The sequence below is a fragment of the Carcharhinus amblyrhynchos genome, chromosome 4 (assembly GCF_965287045.1).
Source record: "Carcharhinus amblyrhynchos chromosome 4, sCarAmb.v2.hapA, whole genome shotgun sequence".
Lineage (NCBI taxonomy): Eukaryota > Metazoa > Chordata > Chondrichthyes > Carcharhiniformes > Carcharhinidae > Carcharhinus > Carcharhinus amblyrhynchos.
This window is the reverse complement of record NC_137327.1, coordinates 69,347,681-69,369,065: the sequence shown is the minus strand read 5'-3', so window position 1 is coordinate 69,369,065 and position 21,385 is coordinate 69,347,681. Positions and strand designations below refer to the sequence as shown.

At 44.3% G+C, this 21,385-nt stretch overlaps 1 protein-coding gene across 2 annotated transcripts in view; it reads left to right on the top strand.

Annotated features, from left to right (window-relative positions):
• Positions 1–21,385, top strand: part of btk (Bruton agammaglobulinemia tyrosine kinase) — a 158,760-nt gene that overhangs the window by 61,844 nt on the left and 75,531 nt on the right. The window contains exons 2-3 of one of the 2 annotated variants that reach the window (XM_080188159.1): positions 3,940–4,102; positions 13,671–13,775. In XM_080188159.1, the coding sequence (XP_080044285.1) occupies positions 3,977–4,102; positions 13,671–13,775 (231 nt within the window). In that variant the 5' untranslated portion in view covers positions 3,940–3,976. Of the gene's footprint in view, positions 1–3,939; positions 4,103–13,670; positions 13,776–21,385 lie in introns of those variants that run through there. The other variant, XM_080188160.1, reaches the window with a different exon arrangement.

Below are 21,385 nucleotides of genomic sequence, written 5' to 3'. Positions count from 1 at the left end.
GCATTTGATAAGGTTCCCCATGGTAGGCTCATGAAGAGGATAAGGAGGTGTGGGATAGAAGGAAATTTGGCCAATTGGATAAGTAACTGGCTGTATCATCGAAGACAGAGGGTGGTGGTGGAGGGAAAGTTTTCAGACCAGGGGCCAGTTACCAGCGGTGTACCACAGGGATCAGTGCTGGGTCCTCTGCTATTTGTGATTTTTATCAATGACTTGGAAGAAGGAGCTGAAGGGTGGGTCAGTAAATTTGCTGACGACACCAAGATTGGTGGAGTAGTGGATGAGGTGGAGGGCTGTTGTAGGCTGCAAAGAGACATTGATAGGATGCAGAGCCGGGCTGAAAAGTGGCAGATGGAGTTTAACCCTGATAAGTGTGAGGTGATTCATTTTGGTAGGACAAACTTGAATGCAGATTACAGGGTCAATGGCAGGGTTCTGAGGAATGTGGAGGAACAGAGAGATCTTGGGGTTCATATCCTCAGATCGCTGAAGGTTGCCACGAAAGTGGATAAAGCCGTGAAGAAGGCTTATAGTATGTTAGCATTTATTAACAGGGGGTTTGAGTTTAAGAGCCATGGGGTTATGCTGCAGCTGTACAGGATGTTGGTGAAACCACATTTGGAATATTGTGTTCAGTCCTGCACCTCATCATAAGAAGGATGTGGGAGCATTGGAGAGATTGCAGAGGAGATTTACCAGGATGCTGCTTGGTTTGGAGGGTAGGTCTTACGAGGAAAGGTTGAGGGAGCTGGGGCTTTTCTCTTTCGAGTGGGGGAGGATGAGAGGTGACTTAATAGAGGTTTATAAGATGATGAGAGGGATTAATAGAGTGAACGTGCAGAGACTATTTCCTCAGGTGGATGTAGCTGTTACTAGGGGTCATAACTATAAAGGTTCATGGTGGGAGATATAGGAGGGATGTCTGAGGTAGATTCTTTACTCAGAGAGTGGTTGGGGTGTGGAATGCACTGCCTGCTGTGACAGTGGAGTCAGACACTTTTAGGAACTTTCAAGTGATTATTGGATAGGCACATGGAGGACACCAGAATTATAGGGAGTGGGATAGCTTGATCTTGGGATTTGACATAGCTCGGCACAACATTGAGGGCTGAAGGGCCTGTACTGTGCTGTAATCTTCTAGGTTCTATGTTCTATGTGGGGCAGTGTTGTCAGGACGTGTTTGTTGAGGAGCAGTGTGTTTCCTTTAGTGCAGTGTTTTTGGGGATCTGTTCCAGTGGGGCAGTGTTGTCGGAAGCTCGATTTCTCTGGGACAGTGTTGTTGGGGACATGTTTGTTGCGGGGCAGTGTTGTCGGCGATGTGTTTCCTCTGGTGCAGTGTTGTTCGGGATGTTTTTGTTGTGGGGCAGTGTTTTCAGGGGCATTTTTCCTGTAGGGCAATGTTGTTGGGACATGTTTGTTGAGGAGCAATGTTGTCAGGGACATGTTTCCTGTGGGGAAATGTGGTTTGGTATGTATTTCCCCTGGGGCAGAGTTGTCGGGGACATGTTTGTTGTGGGGCAATGATGGCGGGGATGTGTTAATTGCGATGCAGTGTTATCAGGCACATGCTTATTGTGGGGCAGTGTTGTTGAGTATGTGTTTCCTGTGAGGAAGTGTGGTGTTGTTTTTATTGCAGTGCACTGTTGACAGGACGCGTTTTCTGTTGGGCAGTGTCAGGGACATATTTATTGTGGGGGGGAGGGCAGTGTTTCAGATGTGTTTCCTTGGGGATAGTGTTGTCAGGGATGTGTTTGTTGCAGGGCAGTGTTGCTGGGGATGTGTTTCCTGTCCGGGAGTTTTGGTTGGGATGTGTTTCTTGTCAGGCAGTGCTGTTGGGGACATGTTTCCTTGGATTATCCTTACAAATCTGTAAAGGTATAGCTGGAGTAGTGTATAATTATTCATCTTGTTTGTTCAAGGTTTTATGCTTAAAGTTCAGCACCAGACTGAACTTTGTCTGTTCAGTAACCATCCTTCATGCATCTCAGCAAAAGATATAAGTTAGGACTTATCAAGTTGGGTTCTACCCTGGGATTGGATTTGTCTGGTAGTAATATCACTTGGGACATAACAATGTCTTTTTTTTAACTGAATGCCTAACAATCTGCATTTTGAACACTCTTATTGACCCTTTGCATCCATGGCTGTTTAGGGAAGAGGGTTTCAGGTTTCTCTTTGTGGGAAGTAATGCTTCTGGAAATTTCTTCTAAATGCTTGGCTCTAATTTTAAGATTATAGGCTGAATTTTACCATCCCGCCCGCAATGGGAATTGTAGTGAGTGGGACACAGACCATGCAAAGGTCCGTTGACCTCAGATGGGATCTTCCAGTTTTGGGGCAAGCGTGGCCTGAAAATCCCACCCTCTGTCTTGTTCTGCATTCCGCCACCAGAAAAATGATTACTTTGCATCTGACCTACCAAAAGCCTTTTGCCATATCCCATTGCATTTTTATCTACCAAATTGCAGTGAGACCATGTCCAGCAATGGCCCCTCTTCTCATCTCTCCAACATTACATGTCTCCTGGGTCTGGTGTTGGTCTCCCCCTATTGCTCTTCTACAGCTACCCTCTGGTAACAAAACCTATCGACACAAGATGAGTCTCCATATATACTTTGATGGTGTTCTATTTCTCCATCACATCTTTACTCCTCTGTCGGCACATTGAGTCTTGGATGAGCCACATCTTGTTCCAGCTAAACATTAGGCAGCATGGTGGCATAATGGTTAGTACTGCAGCCTCACAGCTCCAGAGACCTGGGTTCAATTCCCACAACAAACACGTCTCCGACAATACTCCCCGACAGGAAACACATCCCTGACAACACTATCTGACAAGAAACACATCCCCAACAACACTGCCCTGCAACAAACACATCCCCGACAATGCCCTACAACAAACACATCCCGACAATGCTGTCCCACAACAAACTTGCCCTGACAACACTGCCCCAGAATAAACATGACCCTGATAACACTACCTTGCAACAAACAGGTCCTCGACAACTCTGCCCCACAATAAACCATCCCCGACAATACTGCCCCTGAGGAAACACATCCTCAGGAGAAAACAGAAGAGTTTTTTAGTGAGTTTGAAAATGTAATCCTGTGACACTCTGTCACTATTTTTGGACAGAAGAGAGATCCTCACCAATAGAGGGGAGTGGAGGGGGTTGGGTGGAGTCTAAGCTCGCTGGTGAAGCTGAGAGAACTCCTGCTAACCACCCAGGGCTTCAACGACCTCCGCTTCACCCTCCCGGTGTGGCCATCTCTGCTGCCTTCGCGCTGTCAGCTTCAGGATGAGTGTTCACTCCATCAACTTTGGCCCACTTTGGCTCTGCTCCTTTGCTGCCCCATTCCCCTTTCCTCCTTATGCTGCCAGGCTGCACAATCAGAGCAACCCAGTTGACCCCACATCCACAGCTTTAGCCCCCATGTCTTTCTTATCATAGCAACACCCAGGGAAACCCACCCCTATTTGCTGAATGTGTACCATGATTTCCTAGAATGCAGTATAACTGAGGTCATGTTGAAATCCTGTCCCCTTACTATAAATGAGCCATTCTAAATTGCATTGTAATCCTATCCCAGTGATTAATGTAATGCTGTAAATGGAGAATCCTTGAGATCAGTTTGGAAAGACAGTCCTGACATCAGGAATGGGGCTTCTTAAAGACTTTCTCCGTAAACAGCATTGCAGAACTAGCCTCAGACAAGGGGAGGCCCTCTTCAAGGGTGAGTGTGGCTGTAGGAGTATTGAGGCATTGGAAATTTGAGCTGTGGGAGGAGATTCAATGAGTGGGTAGATTCTATGTTAAGGACAAATGGACATGGCCTGTCGGGTGGTAGACGGTCATCGATCAGTTACCCAGTGTCTACCCCTGGTTGCTCATGTCCTTTGGTTGCTAGGTGATGATGTATTGTCTGTTTGTCTGACAGGATCTTTCAGCATTAGCTGTTCCCATCAAACGGACTCATGGAGGAGGTATTCATTAAAAGATCACAGCAGAAGAAAAAGACCTCCCCTCTCAACTATAAGGAGAGATTATTCATCCTGACTGACACCAAAATCTCCTACTATGAATATGACAGTGAGCGAATGGTAAGTGTACATTTTTTGAAGCCTCTCACTCAGCCTAACTGCAGGTATTAACTACAGAAATACGCCTAAGTGGAAGAAGTGTGGCTTTAAACTGTTGTCTTGATCCATATTTGCAGCTTTTCTTTAAAAGGATAACAACATTCAATCTGGCTTCATTCTCTTTCCATTTTCCTCTCCTCCTCCCATGTTGATACTAAGGGGCAAGATCTTCACTATTGATTTGGGTAATCTCCCATTTTAGCAGATCCAACTCCAAGGAAACAACCTCTTGCTCATACAATTTTCTTTTGGAATTTGTCGGGGAGCAAGTTAGGCCCCCTCCCCCTCCCCCAACCACAGAAGGCAGTCCAGAGCTAGTCATGGAGCTGGTCTGACAGTGCTGAAATGGCCAGTTCAGAAGCCCTGCCTTGGTTCTCTGAACTTCTGCCCAATTGTATGAAAGGCCCTCTAGCTCTCATCCCTCAAGCCCTCACTCAACTGACCACCCCATCTACCTCACCCACCTCATACTGCTTCACTAATGCCCCCACTAAAAACCCTTTCATCAAGTAGCTATTAAGGACAGACATAATTAGAGATGAAAAAATGCTTCTGATCACCTAAGCGAGCTCTCATTCGGTACTGAAAATAACTCCAATTAATGAAAGCCAAACAGAACTTCTGCATTCCTTCAAGTAGTTAATTTGTCAGAACAAAGTATTATTGAGTAACCTCATCAAAGACAAGTGGGGGCGATCACCCAAAAAAAGTCGTGCCCAAGAGCCGGCAGGGCAAGAGGGTAAGATGGCAGCCAATGAGTCCAAAGATAGCTTCAGCCTAGTTGTTAAAAATTTTTTGGGGCTGGGGATTTAAATCACTTCAGATCAGGAAAGTTAAACAGACCTTAACCACCACCAACCCCTCCACTTCCACCCCCAAGAGCATTTATGCCTCCTCTCTTAATTTGACTCTCACATTGCAGGGAAAGATCTTTCAGTCAATGAAAATGGGATCTGTTTGATTTCAGCATGAAGTTCAAATGATCCTGCTGGATTTTGTATTTCCTTCTTCATGAATCTGAGGTGGAGGAATGTTGTGGAATATTTTTAAGATAAGGGTAGTTAGATATTGACCAGGTTATTGGAGATAGGTGGAATGTAGAATTGAGCCCAAAATCAGATCAGCTGTGATCTAATTGAATGGCAGAGCAGGCTCAAGGGGTCGAGTGGCCCTCTCTGACATGTTTGTATTCATGCTCTGCTCCTCGCTCTTCGTGCTGGCAAAATGGCATCTGCCGAAATGACAGTGGGATTCCTGCATCCAGATCCTGCCTGCCAGCTTTAAAAGCTCAGCTCCATGAAATTCCAGCCCTAAATGGCACTGAATCATCAGCTATACAGCTCCTCCCTGTACTATGGACATCCTAGTGGACATCTTTTGTTGGGTGGTTTAGAATAATGATACTAAGGGTTAATTTAGTGTGGCCAATCAACCTAATCTGCGCACCTTTGGACTGTGGGAGGAAACTGGAACGTCTGGAGGAAACCCACACAGACACAGAGAGAATGTGAAAACTCCACACACACACACACACACACACACACACACAGTCACCTGAGGCCAGAATTGAACCCAGACCCTGGTGCTGTGAGGCAACAGTGCTAACCATTGTGCCACCATGCCACCCTTTGATTATGCACTTTGCCTTAACCTTAAGGCAAGTACTTCTCTTAAGCTCTATCTCTTATCTTGGGTTAGCCTAAGTGTCAAACAATAATTGATTAACATCAGTCTGTTATTTATAACAGAGATGTCTTGAATAAAGGTCTATTCATCACTTCAGTCAAGGTTGACAAGAGGTCTAGGGTTCATGTCACCTTTTCAGCTGTCTGGAAAGGCAGCATTTTATAATTCTTACGACTTTTAACAATTGTATTCTAATCAAATGTTTATAATGATAAAAATAATTTTGTTTGTGCACAGATTATATTACTGGTCTCACTAATACATCAGTTAATAAATTACCTATTTTTCAGTTATGTCACAATTATGGCTGCCTATTTAACTAATCTGGCTAGTTTCCAACAATGCAGGTTTAATTTTTAAACGGCTTTTGTCAGTTTGGCAGAAAATGCTAAATAACCTTTTACTTCAAAATACAAAATGATAGTCACACTAAAATTATTGATGTTGAAACTACCAACACAGAGAATACATCAAAAAATAATGAGGCTGGAAGAAAGGTGTTTCAGTAATTGTGGGAAAGTTTAGTTTTTGTATCAACTAGACAAATTAAATTAGCTGGGTTCATACAGTACATTCAGAATTGTTTCTTAGCATAACATGTTCATGAACCAAGCAGAGAACAGATTATTTTAGATACGGTAATGTGTAACAAGACATGATTAGTTAATGACTTCATAGTAAACAATCCTTTTGATATGTTGGAATTTCACATTGAGTTTGAGGGTGAGATATATAGGTCTTCAATTAGAGGCAATATTGAGAGTTTGAAATTGGCTAAAGACAATAAGGAAGCAGTAACAGACATTTAAGGTGATGTATCACAACTCTCAATAAAGATATATTCCATGAGAAAGAAAGGCTGGAATTTTTCAACCCCCACCCCCTCCCCAGCCCTGCAATGTGTTTTCTCACAGTAGAAGCAGCTCACTATTGGCTGCCAGTGGAATCTTCTGGTCCCTTTGACAGGAAAATCCCACCTAAAATCTCAATGAGAAGGATGCAGCATCTGTAGCTGACTAATGAAATTAAAAATGGCATTTTTTTTTTAAAAAAATCAGTCGCAGGATGGGGGCATCACTGGCTAGGCGAGCATTTATTGCCCATTCCTAATTGCTTTTGAGAAGGTGGTAGTAAGCTGCCTTGTTAAACTATTGCAATCCATGTAGTCTAGGTATGCCCACAGTGCTGTTAGAGGGGCTGTTCCAATCGCTAAGGAAAAATTATGTAAGCTGCTATGCAGGTGTACTATTGGAAATAAGTAAGCATCATGCCTTGGCTTTCCATGTGTCTCCCTCCCTCTCAGTCTCCCTCCCTCTCAGTCTCCCTCCCTCTCCATGTCTCTCCATCTTTGTGTATGTGTGTATGCGTGTGTCTCTGTCTTTCTCTTTCACTCTTCTTTTCCTTATTTTTCCCACGGAAGTCACTCTCATGGAACATTTTTATTGTTTTTCTTGGGATTGACAACGTTCTTTATGAATTCTAGTAAAGGGAATAGGGTAGGTGGTGTAATGACTTATGGGAAGGAGTTTTATTAAGTTTAAGTTTATTTATTATGTGTCACAAGTAGGCTGACATTCATGCTGCAATGAAGTTACTGTGAAAATTCCCTTGTTGCTTGTTCAGTACACTGAGGGACAGTTTAACATGGCCAATGCACCTAACTAGCACGTTTTTGGACTGTGGAAACCGGAGCACCCAGAGGCACCTGGAACCTACACAAACATAGGGAGAATGTGCAAACTCTGCACAGACAGTGACCCAAGCCTGAAATTGAGTCTGGATCCCTGGCGCTGTGAGGCAGCAGAGCTAACCACTGTGCCCCCCTGCAGCCCCAAAGATCTTCAGGAATTTTAAGGAATATCTATTCAATTGATGTGATATTTATGTTTTTAGTGCCTCATTGATTATTTCAAATGCACCAAAATATTTTTTATCATATATTTTATAGATTTTTGTGATGTAATTTTTCTTTTCACTACTATTATTTTCAATAAGTTAGTAATACAGCTACATGAATTTCCAAAGGACAATAACATTTAAATTGCTTTGAAACTGAAACTGAACTTAAAGAAAAGGTGTCCAATATGGCAAAGATTAGTGCAAGGCCAGAGATTTGGGAGAGATCTAGAAATCAGCAAAGGATGACTAAAAAGATAACTAAAAGGGAGAAACTGGAATATGGGATAAAACTAGGAAATAAAAATAAACATAGTTTATATAGACACACAGAGGGACCTGGGTGTGCAGGTCCACAGATCCTTGAAGGTGGCATCATAGGTGGAGAAGGTGGTGAAGAAGGCATATGGCATGCTTGCCTTTATAGGACAGAGCATAGAGTATAAAAATTGGCGTCTGATGTTACAGCTGTATATAACATTGGTTAGGCCACATTTGGAGTACTGCGTCCAGTTCTGGTCGCCGCACTATCAGAAGGACGTGGAGGCTTTGGAGAGAGTACAGAAAAGGTTTACCAGGATGTTGCCTGGTATGGAGGGTCTTAGCTATGAGGAGAGATTGGGTAAACTGGGATTGTTCTCCCTGGAAAGACGGAGAATGAGGGGAGATCTAATAGAGGTGTATAAAATTATGAAGGGTATAGATAGGGCGAACAGTGGAAGCTTTTTCCCAGGTCGGAGGTGATGATCACGAGGGGTCACAGGTTCAAGGTGAAGGGGGCGAGATTTAACTCCAATATCAGAGGGATGTATTTTACACAAAGGGTGGTGGGGGCCTGGAATGCACTGCCAAGCAGGGTGGTGGAGGCGGACACGCTGGGATTGTTTAAGATTTATCTGGAAAGTCACATGAACAGACTGGGAATGAAGGGATACAAACGAATGGTCTAGTTGGACCAATGAGCAACGCAGGCTTGGAGGGCTGAAGGCCCTGTTTCCTGTGCTGTACTGTTCTTTGTTCTCTTTGTTCTTTGTTATAGTAAAAACGTCCACATTTGATTTGATTTATTATTGTCACACATATACAGTGAGAAGTATTGTTTCTTGAGCACTATACAGACAAAGCATATTGTTCATAGAGATGGAGAGGGTGCAGAATGTAATGTTGCAGTCATAACTAGGGTGTAGAGGAAGATCAACTTAATGTGAGGTGGGTCCATTCAAATGTCTGTTGGCAGCATGGAAAAGGCTGTTCTTGAGTCAGTTGGTATGTGGCCTCAGACTTTTGTATCTTTTTCCCAATGGAAGAAGGTAGAAGAAAGAATATCCAGGATGTGTGGGGTCCTTGATTATACTGGCTGCTTTTCCAAGGCAGTGGGAAGTGTAGACAGAGTCAATGTTTGGGAGGCTGGTTTGACTGATGGACTGGGCTTTGTTCACAACCCTTTTGTATTTCTTGCAATCCTGAACAAAAACAGCTAAAGCATAGAATGGGAGTGAAAGATAGAATTAGGGGGTGTGCTGGGTACAGCTTGCAAGAGGTTGCCATGCTCCATAGCCATCTTAGACTGTATTCATTGATGAGATGAAAGTATATAAAAAGGAAAAAAAAATTGTTAAACTGAGTGCTGGTTACCCAGAAGGAGGAGACTTGGGAATGAATAAAGGGAAACAAGGGAATGTCAGAGTGTTTGTATACTAAGTCTTAGGAGATGGGAGTCCCTTCACCAAAATTCCTTTCTTTACAAGATCCAACAACACTATACAGAATGCTGTCAGTATGTAGTCTATATCTGGAGTGCCAGAGGACACCCCTGTTTAAGGACAGAGCATGGGGCTCCCTGATTGGGCCATTAATTTGGCTCTTAACCAGGGAGTTTGTATTCAAGAAGGCCAACCTCAATTGCCTGATTAAAAGCATTACACATTCTCCCCACCACCAAAGTCTGGGGAATCCTGACACCCTGTTTGCCTCATGAATCTTTTCCTCCATTTGTGTGCCAGATTGGATGCTCCAACTTGGCCTCTGATATTGGAGGGGTGTATTGATTGGGTGCCCATCTCTGCAGCAAGTGCTGGAGGGCTGGTTCCTCTGGTGGTAGGGGAACTGCTGCAGCTTTGTTCCCCTGTGTCTATTTTGGACTCTCTGTGTCCCGTTATGGGTGCAGGTCCGTCGAGGAGGACTCTCCTCATCCCTAGGTCTGCAGGGCTGACTCAGCTCAGGAACAGGCTGTGAGTTTAAGGCCCGGACTTGGTCCAGGGTTTCCTTAAGATAATCGTGAATTTCCAACCATATAGGTACTGGTGGAATTTCTTTACTGCAAAAATTATGGCCAGACCTTCTTTTTCGATCTGGGCATACTTTCATTCTGCTATTGTCAGGGTCCTGGAGGCATACGTTATTGGCCTTGCTTGTCCGTTTTCCACCTGTGTGCCAGAACTGCACCAACCCCATATGGGGACAGGTTGTAAGTGAGCATCATTTCTTTCTTGGGGTCATAATGCGCTAAAACATTTTCTGAGAAGAGTTGCTGTTTGATTTTCTTGAAGGCCTGGTCTTGGCAGGCATTTGCAGGTTTGCCCTTTTTTTTTAGTAGCTGGTGTAGGGGATCCAGAATGGAGGCCCTGCTTTATATGAATTTCCCATAGTACACCACCAGCCCTATAAACGACCATAACTCCTGGATTGTGGTGGGGGTTAGGGTATCTTTTATAGCCTGCACCCGATCCTCCAGAGGATGTAAGCCTGACTTATCAACTTTGTAACCCAGATAGATTACTTCTGGTGCTAAAAAGACACATTTCTCCCTCTTTAAGCGCATATCCACTGCTGAAAACCTTCTTAGGACTTCCTCCAGGTTCCGCAGGTGTCCTGTCCTTGATTACCCCGTACTGAGATAAATGGCAACCTATGCAGTATGTTCTCCATCATTCTCTGGAATATAGCACAGGCTGATGATACCCTGAAAGGTCTCTATTGAAAAAGGCCTTCCATTGTGTTGACTGTAGAGAACATTTGTGAATCTTCGCCCAGGTACGCATGACTCATGTCTAGTTTTGAGAATAAGAGTCCTCCTGCCAGCTTTGCATATAGATCCTCAATCCGGGAAACTGGGTCTTTATTAAGTTGTGAGTAGTAATTTATTGTCTATTTAAAATCTCTACAAAGACGAACCGAGCCATCCGGCTTCAGGATAGGCACCAAGGGTGCCACCATTCCAGAAACTGGACAAGTTTTATTATGTCTTCATGTTCCAATCTTTTGACTTCCTTATCGACCTTTTCCCTTAATGTGAATAGTACTGGCCGGTCCTTGCAGAATTTTGGGACTGCCTCCGGGTCGATGTGTCATGTCGCTTTTGCGCCTTTAATTCTTCCTAGCCCTTCCCAAAAAACCTCTGGGTATTTGCATGGGACTTCGCTCAGGCGACTATCTTCTAGCTGAAAAACGTCTACCCAATCTAGTTGGGTCTCTTTCAGCCAGTTTTGTCCCAGTAGACTCGGTCCTGAACCTTCCACTGCCAACAATGGTAGCCTAACCAGTTGTTTTCCTAAGCAACATGGGTTGTGCCCAACAGTCCCAGTGGTTCCCCTGTATAAGTGTTCAGTCTTGCTGAAGTCTCATAGAACATAGAACATAGAACATTACAGCGCAGAACAGGCCCTTCGGCCCACGATGTTGCGTCGACCAGTTACAAAAACAATGACCCACTAGCCTATACCAATCCCTTTTCGTCCATAAACCTATCCAGAGATCTCTTAAACGCCCCCAAACTAGACGCATTTACAACTGCAGCAGGCAGGGCATTCCAATCCTTCACCACCCGCTGGGTAAAGAACCTACCCCTGACATCCGTCCTGTAGCTACCCCCCCTTAATTTAAAGCCATGCCCCCTCGTGCTAGCTTTCTCCATCCGAGGAAAAAGGCTATCACTATCCACCCTATCTAAACCTCTAATCATCTTATATGTTTCAATAAGATCCCCTCTTAGCCGCCTTCTTTCCAACGAAAACAACCCTAAATCCCTCAGTCTCTCCTCATAGGACCTCCCCACCATACCAGGCACCATCCTAGTAAACCTCCTCTGCACCCTCTCCAACGCCTCCACATCCTTCTTGTAATGCGGGGACCAGAACTGCACACAGTACTCCAAGTGCGGCCGCACTAGAGTAGTGTACAGTTGCAACATTACACTGCGACTCCTAAATTCAATCCCCCTACCAATAAACGCCAAGACACCGTACGCCTTCTTAACAACCTTATCTACTTGATTCCCAACTTTCAGGGATCTATGTACACACACACCTAGATCCCTCTGTTCATCCACACTATTCAAAGTCCTCCCGTTAGCCCTATACTCGACAAGGATAAGTATTGGAGTCCAGTGCGTATTTTGTTGAAGACTGTTTCCCCTACCATGGATACCTCTGTGCCTGTGCCGACCTTCATTAAAATTAGATGTCCATTCAGTCTCACGGATAACTTAATAGGTTCCAGTTTGGTCATTGCTATGCCAAGTAGCTGTTCCTCGTTGGAGGTAGATGGAGCTTCCAGGGTGTGCATTCTCCTGTATCTGGTCTACGAGTCTTTTCCAGAATGTCAATTTTGGAACCTTGCTTTTCTTCTCTGACTTCTGACATTAGCAACAGTTACAATGTTGCCGGGCAAGGCTTTGCAGAGACTGTTGTCTGTCTAGATCTGACTCAGCCTTGTTTAGCAGCGGTTCTGTGGGTGGACCTGGGTTTCCTTGTATCTGAATCCTTTCTCAGGGCAGCTATATAGTTGCCTGCCCCATTGTGGTAGTCCATTAACTCAGTTGCACTGGTGTGACCATCTACCTCCTTCAGAATACCCTGTAACTCATGTGCTCTGCTCGCCGCTTTTTCCAAAGACAAAGCTAGCTGTAATACTTGTTTGCAGTCCAGCTGGGCCCCTGCCAACAGACATTTTGGTATGGTCATATTATTGATTCTGCACACCAATCTTTCTCGGAGCATCCCATTTAATGCCAATCCAAATTTGCAAGCCCCTGCGAATCACCTTAATCTCATCAGGAAACTAGTGATTGACTGCCTTCTCTCTGAACGCTGAGTAAAACCAATACCTTTGCAGGATCAGGGGTGGCTTAGGCTCGTAACATTCTTTTACTAAATCTGTCAATTCCTGGAAGGTTTTTGTGTCAGGTGCTTCTGGAAAAATTAAACTGCGCGTAACAACGAAAGTTGCCTGTCCACAGATGGTCAGCAGAATAACCCATTGTTTTTCATCTGAGGCTACATCATTAGCTCTGAAGAAACACTTGATCCATTCTAGTCTTCCACTGCAGGGTCAAAAGAATCCAATATCCCAAACAGAGGTATGTTTGCCTGGCAGTGGCTTACCCTCAATGTGTAGTAGTTAAGCAAGTTCCTTCAGGTTGTTCCTTTTTTTTTCATCGCCACTGTAATAAGTCTTCAGAAATGGAAGTCCCTTCATCAAAAAATCTTTATTTACAAGATCCAACAACGCTATACAGAGTGCTCTCAGAATGCAGTCTCCATCCAGAGTGCCAGAGGAACTGACACTCCTGTTTAAGTACAGAGCATGGGTCCCTGATTAGACCATCAATTTGGCCCTTAATCAGGGAGTTCATATTCAAGCAGGCCAACTTCAGCTGCCTGATTAAAATCATTACACTTTGAACACATATTTTAGATTTGTTTTCACAATGAAAGACACAAAAATCATTCCAAGAGTGAAAAAATCAAGAGGCAAAAACTGAGGAGGAAACTTAGAGCAATCCTAATCCCATGAAAAAATGTACTTCAAGAAAGGAGGGAGATATGAGAAGAGCAAGTTATACTCAGCACCTTCAGGGAAGGGAGAGATAGAGAGTCAGCACGTTTAGGGAATCATAGGAAATAAGTCATGTATTTAAGAATTTAAAATCATTCTGTTTTCTGTCCAGAAACGAGGGGGCAGGAAAGGATCGATCGACGTGGAAAAAATCAAGTGTGTGGAAACAGTGGCTGCTGAGGATAACTGTCCCCTGGATAGACAGTATCCATTCCAGGTTAGTGCTCGTGTACTGCACTGTTATAGGATCAGCCTGTTGACAAATGGAGCATAGGAGAAGGCTACTCGATAAATAATCCTGTTACACTTATAAATGAAATCAGTGCTGTTGTGCATCTTGCTCTATTTTCTCAACTTTGCTCCATATTCCTGGATACCCAACAAATATCGATCAATCCCAGTCTTGAAATTCCCAGTTAACCCCAGCTTTTAGGGAGAGAGTTCTGGGTTTTCTCTCCCCTTTGTGTGGAGATGTGCTTCCTGGATGGAATGGGTCTATAGATAAAACTATGTACATCCCTCCAGTATGACCCCCGAGGAAATCATTTCTCTCTAACCTATCAAAAAGCTTGGATAATTTAAATACTCCAATCTGATCACCTCACAATCTCAAAGGCATAAATCAAGGGTAAAATGTTATTGTCCTCCACCAATTGGTTTGTAGGTTGGGGAACCGGTAAAATGGAGCATTTGGGCTGCACTATTATGGGGGGTGTTGGAAGGAATCTTCAATCAACCAAACATGAACTGGCAGCACCAAAGTGTGTTAGAGTTCTTAAGTCAAAAGAAAATTAGGAGCTATCAACAGGTCAGAATAGCAGAGAGGGGTTTGGAGAATATAGGTGAAGGAGGAATTGTAAATACTGTGAATAAAATCAGGCATTTTGACCAAACATTTAGAAGTGCCTTTCTGCAATCAAACTATAGTCTGCTTTCTGTTTGGAGTTAAGTTTACAAGATAACTGACAGTTAGGATTGTAAGTGAAAGAGGAAATGAAAAACTCTGTTGTTATTTTGACAGCCCCTAATTTCAAACCAGTCACTGAATGATTGAAAAACTCATTATCACAGTGAAGAAATGTCTGAGAGTGTAAAATGTGCCTTCTCGATGAGAATCTGTTTAATAGTATAGTGCCTTTCAATCTTCACCAATGTCCAACCTAGCACAAGGCAGAAATTCTTTGTGAGATCTCACACCCACTCATTTTGTGACAGTCTGTCCATCTCCCTGTCTGTTTCCAAACGTCGCTGGATTCCGGGGAAGTGCTGGAAGATTGGAAAACGGCTAATGTTACGCCGTTGTTTAAGAAGGGTGGCAGGCAAAAGGCAGGGAATTATAGGCCGGTTAGTTTGACGTCTGTGGTAGGTAAAATGTTAGAATCCGTCATCAAGGAGGAAATAGCGAGGCATCTTGAGAGGAATTGCTTGATAGAGCAGACGCAGCACGGTTTCGTTAAGGGGAAGTCGTGTCTGACAAATTTATTGGAGTTCTATGAGGATGTGTCTAGGGCGGTGGATAGAGGAGAGCCGGTGGATGTGGTCTTTCTTGATTTTCAGAAGGTGTTTGACAAGGTGCCTCACAAGAGGTTATTGCAGAAGGTCAGGGGACATGGAGTTGGGGGTAGGGTGTTAGCGTGGATAGAGGATTGGCTGTCAAATAGGAGGCAGAGAGTGGGGGTCAATGGGTGCTATTCGGATTGGCGGTTGGTGACTAGTGGAGTGCCCCAGGGGTCAGTGCTGGGGCCTCAGCTATTTACCATTTATATAGATGATCTGGAGGAGGGAACCGAGTGTATGGTGTCGAAATTTGCTGATGACACCAAGATTGGTGGAACGGCAAATTGCGCGGAGGGTGTGGAGAGTCTGCAGAAGAATCTAGATAGGCTGGGCGAATGGGCCAGGAACTGGCAAATGGAATTTAATGTTGGCAAGTGCGAGGTGGTCCACTTTGGTAGGAATAATGGTAGGAAGGACTATTACTAACGTGGCAAAAAACTGCAGCAGGCGACGGTACAGAGGGACCTCGGGGTCCTTGTGCATGAGTCGCAAAAACCCAGCCTGCAGGTGCAGCAGGTGGTCAGGAAGGCTCATGGGATGCTGGCCTTCATAGCGAGGGGGATTGAATATAAAAGTAGGGAGGTCTTGCTGCAGCTGTATAGGGCACTGGTGAGGCCGCAGCTGGAGTACTGTGTGCAGTTTTGGGCGCCGTACTTACGCAAGGATATTTTGGCCTTGGAGGGAGTGCAGAGGAGGTTTACTAGGCTGATGCCGGAGTTGAGGGGGTTGAGCTATGAGGAGAGGCTGAATAAACTAGGCTTGTACTCGTTAGAGTTTAGAAGAATGAGGGGAGATCTCATTGAGACGTATAAGATGATGATGGGATAGGATAGAGGTGGAGAGACTCTTCCCGCTCAGAAAGGACAGTAGGACTAGGGGGCACAGCCTCAAGATAAAGGGGGGGCGGTTTAGAACGGAGTTGAGGAGGAACTTCTTCACTCAAAGGGTGGTGAATCTCTGGAATTCTCTGCCCGTTGAAGTGGTGGAGGCTGCCTCGCTAAATATTTTTAAGACGCAGGTTGATAGGTTTTTGATAAGCGAGGGGATTAAGGGTTATGGGGAGAGGGCGGGAAAGTGGAACTGAGCCACAACAGATCAGCCATGATCTTATTGAATGGCGGGGCAGGCTCGAAGGGCTAGATGGCCTACTCCTGCTCCTATTTCTTATGTTCTTATGTTATGTTCAATCATTAAGAAGCCCCAGCGAAACTGGAATCAATGGGTATCAGGGGGCAAACTCTCCACTGGATGGAGTCATACCTGGTACATAGGAAGATGGTTGTGGTTGTGGGGGATCATAGAATCCTACCGTGCAGAAGGAGGCCATTTGGCCCATCAAATCTGCACCAACCACAATCCTACCCCCATAATCCCTCTTGTCTATCTTACAAATCCCCCTGACACTAAGGGGCAATTTAGCGTGGCCAACGAATCCAACCTTTGGAGTGTAGAAGGAAACTGGAACACTGGGAGGAAACCCACAGAGCCACAGGGAGAATGTGCAAACTCCACGCAGACAGTCACCCAAGGTCAGAATTGAACTTGGGTCCCTGACGCTATGAGGTAGCAGTGCCAACCACTGTGCCACCATGCTACCTGATCATCTCAGTTCCAGGACATCTCTGCAGAAATCCCTGAGGGTAGTGTCCAAGGCCCAACCATCCTTCATCAATGATCTTCCCTCCATTATAAGGTCAGAAGTGGGGATGTTTGCCGATGATTGCACAACATTCAGCATCATTCATGATTCCTCATCTACTGTAGCAGTCCATACTCAAATGCAACAATAGCTGGACAACATCCAAGCTTGGGCTGACAAGTAACATTCATGCCACATATGCCAGGCAATGACCATCATCAATAAGAGACACTCTAACCACTGCCCCTTGACATCCAATGGTGTAATCATCACTGAATCCCCCACTGTCAACATCCTTGGGGTTATCATTGACCAGAAACTCAACTGGAATCACCACATAAACACAGTGGCTACAAGAGCTGGGCAGAGGCCAGGAATACTACAGCGAGTAACTCATCTCCTGACTGCCCAAAGCATCTACAAGGCACAAGCCAGAAGTGTGATGAAATACTCCCTACCTGCCTGGATGGATGCAGCTCCAACAACATTCAAGAAGCTTGACACTATACAGGTGTCCGCTTAATTGGCATCACATCCACAAACATCCACTCCCTCCACCACCAACACTTAGCAGGAGCAGTGTGTACTATCTACAAGATGCACTGTAGTAATTTGCCAAAGGTCCTTAGACAGCATTTGCCAAACCCACAACTACTTTCATCTAGAAGAACAAGGACAACAGATAGGTGGGAACACCACCACCTAGAAGTTCTCCTCCAAGTCACTCATCATCCTGACTTAGATATATATCACCATTCCTTCACAGCTGCTGGATCAAAATCCTGGAATTCCCTCCCTCATGGCTTTGTGGGTTAATGCACAGCATGTTGACTGCAGCAGTTCAGGAAACAGCTTACCACCACCACCTCAAAGGCAAATAAAAGCAATATTTAATCCAAGCTAACATAAAAATCCCAATTCCATGAACAAACAATCGCTTTTGTGACACTTTACAAGAAAGTCTTCCTGAAAGTCCAAATATACTACAACTATTTGACCCCCCCATCTCCCCTCATTATTAAACCATCAACAAGTTAACACATTCATCAAACACTTTCCTTTAAAACCACATTGCTTCAGCCTAATCATATTGTGATTTTCCATGTTCTCTTTACCATGCCCTTGATCTAGCAACCAGATTCTAGCAACTGCCCTGCTGCTAGTCAGACTAACTGATCTTCCACCTTCTAAACCATGCAGACTGTTCCAGAATGTAGGGAATTCTGGGACAATTAAAAACAATTCATCCACTCATTGGGGTGGGATTTTCCAGCTGTTATACTGGTCGCCATCATCATGGACAGGGCAGGGAAATTTGGAGCCATGAAAAGTCAGCAGCTCTCCAAATTCTCCTGTCCTGTCTGCCATGATGTCCATCAGTGTTGGGGCCAGAAAATCCCACCTACTGCCAAATTGCTTTGTCAAACCAATTGTCCGCCATCTAGTACAGATGAATAGAAATTTCCTCCAACTAAATATTGGGTAGACTAAAGCCCTTGTGTTCTATCCACCCTGTCAACTCTATCCCTGAAACATTCCTCTCCGCTGGGCAGGATTTTCTGGATGTTGCCATTGCTGAGATCTTCTGGCCCTGTTGACTGCAGCCTGTGCTGCCGGGTTTCCTGGCAAAAGAGCTATTAATAATGGTGAGACCAGAAGACCCTGTCAATGGTGGGCTGCTTCCACCACTGCAAAATATGCCACGACAGTGTGGTGAGTCCCGCCCCTTGTGACTTTAAGAGATGAACCAGATTGTTTGAAGTCTTGGTGTCATATTTGACAGCTTCCCACTACATATCCAATGCCACCATATCTGCTACATATCCAATATCTAGTCCCGTTCACCAATCACTCCTAGGCCTACTGACCTACATTATCCTATGGTCTGGCAATGTCACAATTTTAAAATTCTTCCGGTTCTAATGAAAGTTCATGGCCTGAAATGACCTGTTTCTCTATCCACAGATGCTGCCAGACCCGCTGAGTATTTCCAGTATTTTCTGTTTTGATTTAAAATCTTTACCCTTGATTTCAAATCTTTTCATGCTATCCTGTCTCTGTAATCACCTCCAACCAGCAGTGATCATGCCATCCCTGTATATAGCTGTACATTCCTGATTTTAATCACTCTGCCCTTTTGTCACTGTATCTTTGGCTGCCTCAGTCCTAAGCTCCTGAATTCTCTCCCAATGTTTGGGGAATGCCTTTGTGCACTGCTGCCTCTACTGCACTGTCGTAGTCATGTGACCTCTGAGGCCATGTTAGGTGAAACAAATGCTTTGTGAAGAAGTCATTTTTACCCATCACATGAAATGTGTGCAACTGAAATTGAGTGGATTTTGAAAAAAAGTTCTAAAAGTTTATTAATATCACAAGTAGGCTTACATTAACACTGCAATGAAGTGATTGTGAAAATCCTCTAGTCACCACACTCCGGCACCTGTTTGGATACATTGAGGGAGAGTTTAACATGGCCAATGCACCTAACCAGCATGTCTTTCGAGCTGTGGGAGGAAACCAGAGCACCCTGAGGAAACCCATGCAGACACGGGAGAACGTATAGACTCCACAAAGACATTCTCCCAAGCCAGGAATCGAACCTGCTGTGAGGCAGCAGTGCTAACCACTGTACTACCGTCCCAGCTGCTTTAAGAAACAGCAGACATTCTGCAACTTTTTACAGAACTTTGACAGCTGGATGAATCAGTACGGCTTTGACTATACCAGTACCATCTCCTGTGCAGATGAAGGGAGGTTTGAAAATAAATAGGAAATTCTTTCAGTTTCAATGGCAGAAATAAGAAATTGTGACTGACTTAAACAAGAAAACTGACCAAATAGGAATAGCAACTCAATGCTGGGAAAGAGGGCTACAAGGTGTATTGTAACTAGATTTCACTGAGGAACAGAAGAGCCAATCTTATGAAATTTTGGAGGCCTTGAGGACCCACTTTGACCCCTCTACTAATGTTATTTTTTGAATGCAATGGGATCAACAGCAGAGCTTTAGAGGAGGAGGAGAATGTTGATCAATGTGTGACTATACTGAGATGTCTAGCTGAATCTTCATAGCGAGGGGGATTGAATATAAAAGTAGGGAGGTCTTGCTGCGGCTGTATAGGGCATTGGTGAGGCTGCAGCTGGAGTACTGTGTGCAGTTTTGGGCGCCGTGCTTACGCAAGGATATTTTGGCCTTGGAGGGAGTGCAGAGGAGGTTTACTAGGCTGATGCTGGAGTTGAGGGGGTTGAGCTATAAGGAGAGGCTGAATAAACTAGGCTTGTACTCGTTAAAGTTTAGAATGAGGGGAGATCTCATTGAGATGTATAAGATGATGAATGGGATGGATAGGATAGAGGTGGAGAGACTCTTCCCGCTCAGAAAGGACAGTAAGACTAGGGGGCACAGCCTCAAGATAAAGGGGGGGTGGTTTAGAACGGAGTTGAGGAAGAATTTCTTCACTCAAAGGGTGGTGAATCTCTGGAATTCTCTGCCCGTTGAAGTGGTGGAGGCTACCTCGCTAAATATTTTTAAGGCACGGGTTGATGGGTTTTTGATAAGCGAGGGGATTAAGGGTTATGGGGAGAGGGTGGGAATGTGGAACTGAGCCACGACAGATCAGCCATGATCTTATTGAATGGCGGGGCAGGCTCGAAGGGCCAGATGGCCTACTCCTGCTCCTATTTCTTATGTTCTTATGTTCTTATGATCTTGATAGTTTCAGTAATTGAAGGATGATCTGATCAGAAATAGCATTGTCTTGGGAACCAGAGATCCCACCATGAGAGCATGTGTACTGAGAGAAATGTACTTGAAAGAAAACTATTGATTTGTACAGAAGCTGTACATATGAAATTGTCAAACATCAACTACAGAATATTAATGCAAGAACTGACAAAGCTTTGGCTATTCTGAAAGACATGCCAAGCTCAAGACAATGGAGAAAAGGAAGAAAGATTTACAAAAAGGCCAGCAGAAAGATCAAGGCAGGAACGCTGAATGTAAATATAGTGGCATTTCCGAACAAAAGAAAAAGAAGCATGTCTAGTGTGGAGAAAACAGTGCTTTCACTGCAAGAAGCTGTATCATTTTGCACACAGGTTCATTGGAAAGGAGCTGTGATCTGAAACTATAAAGATGGTTGCTGGAGACATGTCAGACAATGTTCCTGTCAGTCTATACTCTAGAACAGTTTGGTACCCTTATGCATCAGGGTAAAGAATGGTTTGTGACTATTAGACTGAAGACTGCAGAAGAAGCAGGTTAAGTAAAGTGTCAGGTAGATACCTGTACTAAGTGCAACACTGTGAACCTCTCAGACCTGTCTGATGTTGCTCGAGATGTTGATGTGAAAAGAAGTCACCAGAGATAAAGTTGAGGTTCTGTGATGGAATGATGCTCACCCTCCAAAGGACACACGAAGCTGAGATGGGAAGAAAGAAAACCTATAGTTTCAGATCATAGAAACCAAGCAAAATCCCCTCATCTCAACTGAAATAATTCAGAAGGTCAGGCTGGTTAACCCTTCATGTTCTAGAGAGATTTGTAATGTTTCACTAGGCATTAAGACATTGACTGCTGAACAGATCCTGACAAATTACAAAGGTGTTTTCACAGGTTTTGGATGACTTTC